Source organism: Protobothrops mucrosquamatus, unplaced genomic scaffold (assembly GCF_001527695.2).
Source record: "Protobothrops mucrosquamatus isolate PMUCROS unplaced genomic scaffold, P.Mucros_1.0 scaffold3991, whole genome shotgun sequence".
NCBI classification, from domain to species: Eukaryota; Metazoa; Chordata; class Lepidosauria; order Squamata; family Viperidae; genus Protobothrops; species Protobothrops mucrosquamatus.
The window spans coordinates 25,542-35,742 of record NW_015389929.1 but is presented as its reverse complement, the minus strand read 5'-3'; the positions used below and the strand labels follow the sequence as shown (position 1 = coordinate 35,742).

Below are 10,201 nucleotides of genomic sequence, written 5' to 3'. Positions count from 1 at the left end.
GAAAATTACCTAAGGGTTAACCAGGTCCGGGAAGACGGCCTGAAAGCGGCAACCCTGCTGTGCGTCTGCAGTCAGGACACCTTCGACGTGGCCGAAAACCTGGTAGCCCCTGCACCGCTGGAGTCTGTCACCTACACAGACTTAAAAAACATGCTGAAGGATCACTTCCATCCCAAACTGTCTGTAATTGCGTGGAGGCATGCTTTTGAGCAGAGGGACCAGAAGCTGGGTGAGTCTGCTGCAGAATTCATCGCTGCCTTGAGACAAGCTGCCAGGCCTTGTAAATTCAAGGACCTGGAAGAACGCTTATGAGACCGCTTCGTCTGCGGCCTTAGAAGCAGAGTGCTGCAACAAAAAATCTTTGCTAAAGCTGAAGTCACTTTCCAAGATGTCTTGCGCAAAGTTGCAGCTGAAGAAGCAGCAGGCGGTGCTGTGAAGGCCTTGCGGCTCGCAAGAAATGCTCCAGCCGTCGCGACCGTCCATCAAGAGGTCACTCAGGAAGTTCCAGACCTGGATCCTGAAGAGGAGGTGGACAGACTTCACCAGCCTGCGGTAAGAAGGCCGCGAGAGAAACCAGACAAGGCCCCAGCAGCCCTTCAGTGTCTCGGTTGCGGAGGACGCCACAAGCGCACGGACTGCCGGTTCCGCTCCGCCATTTGCCGGGCATGTGGTAAGCAAGGCCACATTGCCACCGTTTGTTTGGGTCCCCAGCAGGTGCAACCTCGGGAAGAATTCCTTCAGAAAGGTACCAGGGTCCCCAGCCAACACAGGGTGGGTTTCTGCGCATCGCGTAGAAGCATTTTGCGGACAGGGACACACAAGCCCCTTAAACAGAAACTTCGCATTGATGTGAAGTTACAAGGGATTCCCTTATCGATGGAGCTGGACACCGGGTCCACTCTATCGATCATTTCAAACAATACCTTTAAAAGGATTTGCAGCAGTAGTGGCCTTCGAGTCAAACTCAGGCCATCGAACTTAATTCTTACTGACTTTCAAAATTCAAGGGTTAATGTACTTGGAGAAGCCATGCTCAAAGTGCAGCATAAGGCTTTCCAAGGCCTATTAGATGTGGTGGTGGTTGGGGGTGATCGTACGAGTCTAATTGGACTCGATTGGTTCGAGGCCCTGGGAATCCAGGTAACTGGCCTACACAGCCTGCAAACTACAGGAATTGCAGAAGTCTGCAGAGAGTTTGTGGATGTGTTTAGTTCAGAGCTTGGTTCATACAAGGGGCCTCCCATTGCCCTGCGGTTAGACCCAAACATCACACCGGTTAGGATTAAGCCTAGGAGGGTGCCCTTCGCCCTCAAGGGCAAGATTGATGCTGAGCTGGACAAGCTGCTCCAGCAGGGCATCTTGGAACCTGTGGACTCCAGTACATAGGAAACCCCCATTGTAATGCCTTTAAAGGCTAATGGGGAAGTCCGAATTTGCGCGGACTATAAATGTACTTTGAATACAGCTTTGCAACAGCATGCATATCCTAAACCAGTAGTGAGTCATATTCTGGCCTCCCTCAAAGGGGGAAAGCTGTTTGCAAAGCTTGATTTAGCACAGGCCTAGCAACAGCTACCTGTTGATGAGGCAACTGCTGAGGCCCAAACAATAGTGACCCATAGGGGCGCTTTTAAGGTAAAAAGGTTACAATTTGGGGTGAATGTTGCTCCTGGCATATTTCAGAGAATCATGGAGCGCACGCTCAGGGGTATTCCGGGGGTGTGCCCCTACTTCGATGACATCCTCATCGCAGGGGAGTCATCACAGAATTTGGCTGAGAGGTTCCGGGCTGTGTTGCTGAGGTTCCGCCAAGCGGGCCTCAAATTGAAAAAAGACAAATGCAAAATTGGAGTTACTTCCACAGAATTTTTAGGCTTTAAAATAGATGCTCAAGGCATCCACCCTGCAGAATCCAAACTGAAGGCCATTCGGGAGGCCCCAAGTCCCAAGTCTAAAAGTGAGCTTCAGGCTTTCTTGGGACTTCTCAACTTCTATCATGCTTTTCTTCCCCATAAGTCTGCAGTGGCTGAGCCATTACACCGGCTCTTAGATAAGAAAGCTCCATGGTAGTGGACTAAGGTCCAGGACAGGAGTTTTAAAGAGGTCAAGGCCTTGCTCTTATCAAATGCTGTATTAACACATTTTAACGAGCAACTGCCTGTGTGCATCGCTTGTGATGCATCCCCTTATGGGGTGGGTGCAGTACTCAGTCACCTGAAGGCTGATGGGACACAAGTCCCTGTGGCTTACTACTCAAGGACTCTGTCATCTGCAGAGTGGAATTACGCTCAGATTGACAGAGAAGCCTTGACCATAGTGGCTGGCATAAAGAAATTCCATGATATCTTATATGGCTGCCACTTCATGGTCTATACAGAGCACAAGCCTTTGCTGGGGTTGTTTACAATGACCAAACAAACCCCACACATCATATCCCCACGTATGCTGAGGTGGTCCATTTTCCTGTCAGCATATGACTACACGCTCATTCACAAACCTGGGAAAGAAATGGGCCATGCCGATGGCCTCAGTAGGCTACCTCTCACACAAATAGAGGCAGATCCTGCACCTGCTGTTAATATTCTCTCTATTCAGGAACTGCCTGAATCTCCCCTCAATGCTAGGGACGTGGCTGCAGAAACTGCCACTGATCACACGCTTACACGCGTGCTGACATGGGTGTTGTCAGGATGGCCTGACACATGTCCAGATGCTGCGTTTCAAAGCTTCTGGCTAAGGAGGCACGAACTGTCTACATTTAATGGGTGCCTGTTATGGGGTAGTAGAGTAGTTATCCCAGCCTCACTGAGGTCTAGAGTCTTGTTATCTCTGCATGAGGGACATCCGGGCATTGTGCACATGAAAGCGCTTGCACGCAGCCATCTTTGGTGGCCTGGGCTTGATAAAGCTATCGAGGCCCAGGTGCACGGGTGCCAGGTGTGCCAACAGTCATGGCCTGAAATGCCTCAGGCCCCTGTACACAGGTGGGAGGAGACACAAACCCCTTGGTCAAGGGTACATTTAGATTATGCTGGGCCCTTTCAGGGGCAATTCTTCCTTATCCTGGTGGATAGCCATTCCAAGTGGCTAGAGGTTGTACCTGTCTCCTCCACTACTACTGCTAGGACCATCCAGGTGTTGAGAGGAATCTTTGCTACCCATGGACTTCCTGATGTCCTCGTCTCTGACAATGGCCCCCAGTTTACTTCTCTTGAGTTCCAGGCTTTCCTACAGGCCAACTTGATCTGGCATGCAATGTCAGCTCCTTTCCACCCTTCCACCAACGGGCAAGCTGAACGGATGGTACATACCACCAAAGATGCACTCAAAAGAATCACACACAGGTTAGCAGATTTTCTTCTTGCACACCGCACCACACCATGCACTGCCACTGGAAAGAGCCCAGCTGAACTCCGCTGGGGTCGACGCCTCATCACAAAGTTGGACAGACTGCACCCAGACCGGGTGGCTTCACAGGTGTCACAGCCGCTGGCACCTAGGAGGCTTCATGTGGGTGATCCGGTCTGGGCAAGGAATTATGGTCCTGGACATATGAAGTGGCCTTGGGCGATGGATGCGTCCTTCGGCGCCATATTGACCAACTGCGCTGGCGGTTGTCCAACAACGTTTCTGCTCCTGGCTCTGCTCTCGGGGGGGGAGGAGGGCCATCAATTGCATTCTGGGCCTCAGTCTCCCAGCTCCAGCGAGTTCTCACATGCTAATGCACAGGGTCCAGTGACTGAATGGGGGCATTCTCAGGATTCAGCTATTGCTCCAAACAGGGAGTCTCCAAAAAGGGGGTCATTCCGCACATCAGTTATTGCTCCAGACAGGGAGTCTCACCAGGGGTATCCACACAATACAGCAAGCGCTCCAAACAGGGAGCCACAAAAGAGGGGGTTTGCCATGGAGGCGGCTTCTGACTCTGGCACCTCGGCCACATACACGGGGGACTGGGACTACTGGGGCACTTCTGCAACACAGGCCACTTCCGATGCTGGTCGTGGGCTCGAGGGACAATGTAGACTTGGAGAATTCCACTCCACCATTGGGCTTGGGGAATTCCACCCCTCCGAGGAAACCTGGCTTGGATTCAGAGGATCCAGCCAGTCAGCAGCAGAGTGGGTCACCTGGAATTCTAAGGCATCAAAGTCCTGGTCTATCGAGCCCACCAGACGGGCAGGTAGGCCAGGCACCATTAAATAGAAGTCCTGGTCTGCCTAGACTGGCAGGCGAGCTGTCAGGCCAGGCACCCTCCCTGACCCTGCGACGGTCACAAAGGGCCAAAGGGCCACCTAAATACCTTAAAGGTTATGTAAGGTTACTATCAGTCCAAAGGCCACCTTACTAGTCAAAGAATTATGTTCCACAAAGTGGTTGTTGTAATTATTTTGTTAAAAGTTTATTTGTTATTATTATGAGCTAGTATAAAGTGCTCTGCCTATGCGCAGTAAAAGAAACTTGTGTTTAACACTTATCCTGTCCAAGACACCTGTATTGGGCTATTGTGGCGTGTTTCATCCAGGGGGGAGGGGTGTTGTGTCCTGGGCATTTCAGCCGGCCCAGAAATGTTGTAAATGGTCCCGGGCAACTGAAAAGCTGCCCGGGACCAGACTGGCTGGCGCCAGACTTGTGCGCATGCGCAAGGCACAAAAAAAGGTTCTTCCCTATTGGCTGGATTGCCTGGGTTTGGGAGACTATAAAAGGCCTGCGTGCCTGCTTGGTAGTGAGTTGAGTTGAGGAACAAATAAAGAAGTACTTAATTACAACATGTGTCTTGCTTCAATGCCGCGAACTCCAAAACATAAAAGCTAGGCCATGCGAATTCAAGGATCTGGAAGAGAGACTTTGGGATCGTTTAGTTTGTGGACTGAGAAGTCGTGAGCTGCAACAGAAGATCTTCGCAAAGGAAGACGTCTCTTTCCAAGATGCCTTGAGGGAAATTGCAGCCGAAGAAGCGGTGGGCGGAGATGTGAAGGCCTTGCGGCTCACCAAGAACCCTCCAACTTCTATCTCCGTCCATCAAGAGGTCATGCGAGAAGAATCCAAACAGGATCCAGAGATGGAGGTGGACCGCCTACAGCAGCCAGCGGAGAGAAGGCCTCAAGAGTGCAGAGACAAGGCAACCTCATTCCCTTGGTGTTTCGGATGTGGAGGACGCCACAAGCGCTCCGATTGCCGTTTCCGCTCCACCATTTTCCGGGCACGTGGTAGGCAAGGCCACATTGCCTCCGTCTGTTTGGGTCGCCAGAAGGACCGGTCTTCGGAAGAATTGCTTCAGAAAGGTACCAGGGTCCCCAGCCAGAACAGGGTGGGTTTTTGTGTGTCCCGTAGAAGCATTTTTAAAACCGGGGCCCATAGGCCGCTTAGGAAGAAGCTTCACATTGACGTGAAGTTGCAAGGGGTTCCTTTATCGATGGAGTTGGACACAGGGTCCGCTTTATCGATCATTTCCCAAGACACTTTCAAAAAGATTTGTTGTAGAAATGGCCTACGAGTTAAACTCAGGCCTTCAAATTTAATTCTTACTGACTTCCAGAATTCCCGAGTCAGCGTGAAGGGGGAGGCCACGCTCAAGGTGCAGCACAGGAATTTTGAAGGGTTGCTAGATGTGGTGGTAGTTGGGGGTGATTGCACGAGTCTTATTGGACTCGATTGGTTCGAGGCCCTTGGAATCCAAGTGACTGGACTTCACAGTTTGCAAATGACAGGCCTTGCAGAAGTTTGCAAGGAGTTTGCTGATGTGTTCAGTTCAGTACAAGGGGCCTCCCATTGCTTTACGTTTAGACCCAGCAGTCACACCCATTAGGATTAAGCCCAGACGGGTGCCCTTCGTGTTGAAGAACAAGATTAATGCAGAGTTGGACAAGCTGCACCAGCAGGGCATTTTAGAGCCTGTGGACAGCAGTCCATGGGAAACCCCCATAGTCACGCCACTGAAGGCCAATGGAGAAGTCCGAATTTGTGCTGACTATAAGTGTACACTTAACAAAGCATTGCAGCAGCACTCGTACCCGGTGCCAGTGGTGAGCCACATTCTGGCCTCCCTCAAAGGAGGCCGCGTTTTTGCCAAACATGACTTGGCTCAGGCCTATCAACAATTACCAGTTGATGAGGCAACGGCAGAGGCCCAAACAATTGTTACGCACCGGGGAGCATTTAAAGTTAAAAGGCTGCAGTTTGGGGTTAATGTAGCCCCTGGCATTTTCCAGAGTGTGATGGAGCGAACACTCTGCAATATTCCAGGCATTTGCCTGTACTTTGATGATGTCCTCATCGCTGGGGAATCATCTGAAAATCTGGCTGAAAGGCTTAGAGCTGTCTTGCTGCGTTTCCACCAAGCGGGGCTGAAGCTAAAGCAAGACAAATGTAAGATTGGAGTCACTTCCACAGAGTTTCTGGGGTTCCGTATTGATGCTGAAGGCATCCATCCTGCTGAATCTAAGCTTAAAGCAATTCAGCAGGCCCCAAGTTCCAAGTCCAAAAGCAAACTTCAGGCTTTTCTGGGACTGTTAAACTTTTACCATTCATTCCTCCCTCACAAGGCTGCAGTGGCTGAGCCATTACACCGGCTCTTGGATAAACAGGCTCCATGGCTGTGGACAAAAGTCCACAAAAGGAGTTTTGCAGAGGTCAAGGCCTTGCTTTCTTCAAATGCGGTTCTAGCGCATTTCAATGAGCATTTGCCTGTATGCATAGCCTGTGATGCATCCCCTTATGGGATTGGGGCTGTGTTGAGTCACTTGAAGGTTGATGGGACACAAGTCCCTGTAGCCTACTATTCTAGGACCTTATCATCTGCTGAACGTAATTACGCACAGATAGATAGGGAAGCCTTGGCCATAGTGGCTGGCATAAAAAAGTTTCATGACTTTTTATATGGCCACCATTTCATGGTCTTTATAGACCATAAGCCACTGCTGGGGTTGTTTACAAACAACAAGCAAACCCCACACATCATCTCTCCTAGAATGCTGAGATGGTCAATTTTCCTTTCTGCATATGACTATACACTGGTTCACAAACCGGGCAAAGAAATGGGCCATGCAGATGGCCTCAGCAGATTACCTCTACAGCTAGTGGAGTCAGATCTTGCTCCAGCTCACCACATACTTTCCATTCAGGAGTTGCCTGAGTCTCCCCTCAATGCTAGGGATGTGGCTGCAGAAACAGCCACTGATCACATGCTAACATGCGTGCTGACATGGGTGCTGTCAGGGTGGCCTGACACGTGTTCTGGCACAGAGTTCCAGAGTTTCTGGAAGAGGAAGCACGAGCTATCCACCTTCAAGGGTTGTGTCCTCTGGGGTAGTAGGGTAGTGATCCCAACCTCATTGAGGACTAGAGTCTTGCTCTCTCTGCATGAGGGACATCCGGGTATAGTCCAGATGAATGCGCTTGTGCGCAGCCATCTTTGGTGGCCTGGGCTTAATCAGGCCAACTTGATCTGTCATGCCACATCAGCACCGTTTCATCCTTCATCCAATGGCCAAGCTGAGCGTATGGTGCGTACAACCAAAGATGCTTTAAAGAGGATCACTCATGGCAGTTGGCATCACAGGTTAGCTGACTTTCTTTTGTGCCACCGCACTGCACCTTGCACAGCTACTGGCAAGAGCCCAGCTGAACTCCACTGGGGTCGCAGACTCATTACAAAACTGGACAGGTTGCACCCAGACCGGGTGTCTTCACAGGTGTCACAGCCGCGGGCACCTAGGAGACTTCAGGTGGGCGATCTGGTCTGGGCAAGGAACTATGGACCTGGACATCTCTGGGTGACAGCAGTGGTATGCAAGGTCTCTGGGCCGCTGCCATACGAAGTGGCCTTGGATGATGGTTGGGTGATCCGTCGACACACCGACCAATTGCACTGGAGGCTTCCCAGCCACACTTCTGCTCCTGGCTCTGCTCTCGGGGGGGGGAGGAGGACCCCAATTACGATTGTGGACCACAGTCTCTCCGCAAAAGCGGAATTTCCCAGGCACCAGTAGGGGGTCTTGCCATGGAGGCGGCTCCTGACTCTGGCACTCCTGACCCTGGCACCGGCACCAGGTCAATGGGACATTGCTCGCAATCGGCTTTTAAGGCCAAGCCATCTGCTGGTCTTGGGCTCACGAGACAGCGCTCCCAAGAGGGGTCCATTGTGGATTTGGGGAATTCCACCCCACCAATGGACTTGGGGAATTCCACCCCACCAAGGAACTCTGGTCTGGGTTTAGAGGATCCAGCCAGTCAGCAGCATGGAGGGTCGCCTGAGTCTAGGGGGCATTAAAGTCCTGGTCTTCCTAGCCTGGCAGGCGAGCTGGCAGACCAGGCAATCACAACTGCACCAAGAAGGTCAGAGCGAGCCAGAGGTCCACCCAAGCACTTACAGGAGTATGTAAGACTCCTGTCAGTAGGTGGGCAGGCGTAGGGGTACTTAGAAATCAGAACATGCTCAAAAAGACAAATGTCTGATTTATAGTAATGCAAAAATAGCAAGTATTACTGTGCTGTGAATAAGGGAGTGACAAGGTATTAGATTTGTAGTATTGTAAAATATTAAGTACCATGTTTTGATCCAAGAGAGGAGGGGTGTTATGTCTTGGGCCTGCTGAGTCACTCAGCAGGTGCAGGAGGCTGCAGAGAGGCCCGGGCAAACCACATGAATGCCCGGGACCAGACAGGCTGTCTCCTGCCTTGCGCACATGCGCAAGGCAGGAGAAATGCCTTGCATTGATTGGCTGATACTGTCCCTGCAAAGGGGTATAAGAGCAATCCGCGCCATTTTGTTTTTGGTTCTGTTGTGAACTTAATAAAGACAAGACTGCTTGTTACTCCTGCCTCATCTCCATGCCTTTTACTTGGAAACAGAACAATGGGGATGCTGCAATGGTCGTAAGTGTGAAAAAGAGTCATAAGTCACTTTTTCAGTACCTTTGTAACCTTGAATGGTCACTAAATTAACTGTTGTAAATCGAGGACTACATGTACTTATTTTCTTTTGATTGCAGATACTCAAATCTGTTTGGAAGACGTCCATAAAGTGAGATGTTTATATGAGCACATCTGATCGGTGTGTTTACTTTGCATATTTTTTCTTTCACTTCCCCAGGGTCATGTGATCCTTTTTTGCAAATGCATAGGAAATCACCGTTATCCTGAGGTACAGATGTGCACAGCTGTAGGATCTCTACTGTTTCCTATTATGAATGTGCCTGCTCCTTTATTAGAAGTGGGGAATGCCACTTGTGGGAATGAAGAAAAAGAAAGAAAGCTAATTTGAACCACTTAGATTTACTAGATTGCTCAAGGACTTGCAATCTGAAGTTGCAGCCACCTCAATTTGACTGGGCTGAATTTCCTGAAAGCACAGAAGACATAATTTGATTTCTTCCTCTGCAGTCACCAACGTATTTACTGGAGAATAAAGCTTTATGCGTAGCAGCATCTCCCCCCTCTTTTTCCTCACAGGGGGCAGTGCCGATGTCTGGTGGGCTTCTCATGAAGGCCGCAAATGAACGACACGACACAAGGACTTCTCGTGATGAGAGCCTAGAGCATGTCTGGGATGAGTCGCCCAGAGCTGACTCCAAAACCCCCTTTTATTGTGTTTGGGATAAAATGGGTGGTTACAGAAGGTAAGAAGGTAACATATAGGTACGTGACAGTAAGCACACTTTACAAGCCTTGTAAATGGGAGGAGTGGGGGGAGTTTGCAAGAGGGGGTGAATGTTCTTTGTTCCTTCTTCATCCTTCTTCATTCTTCTTCCATCCACGTGGTACAGCTGCATGGCAGCCTACACATGGACTGCAAGGGCATTATTCCCACATCTCCTCTGTTTTTGTTTTTTCAGCAGGTGCGTCTGCAAGGCTTAAAAGTGATTGTTTTTCAGCTATTAATATGTCCTTCCCTTGAGAGAATAAAAAACCTTTGCATGTCTGTAGTAGGGAAGGAAGGCATTGAATGCAACAACACAACATAATCAGAAGAATGATTATGGCTATTATTGTAGGGATCAGAGAGCGCAGCCAAGAGCCGTCCGGTAACCAGGACCATAATGCCCCCCATATGTCAAGGGCATCAAGGCCGTCAGTCCTGAGGGGGTTGTTTCTGACCATGTCTTCCATGTATAATATCGTATGGGTGATATTTATTTCATAGTCATGGATGTATACACAGCAGTGAGAGTGAATCAGTGCACAAACTCCTCCCTGGGAG

General features: G+C 50.1%; 1 protein-coding gene across 1 annotated transcript; it reads left to right on the top strand.

Moving 5' to 3' along the window:
• The first annotated feature begins 1,029 nt into the window (after positions 1 to 1,029).
• Positions 1,030 to 9,858, top strand: LOC107298458 (uncharacterized protein K02A2.6-like). Its single transcript, XM_029286528.1, is given in 5 exon segments — positions 1,030 to 2,019; positions 2,080 to 2,530; positions 2,690 to 3,303; positions 9,454 to 9,620; positions 9,840 to 9,858. Coding segments are annotated over 5 exon segments (2,241 nt in total).
• The last annotated feature ends 343 nt before the right edge of the window (positions 9,859 to 10,201 follow it).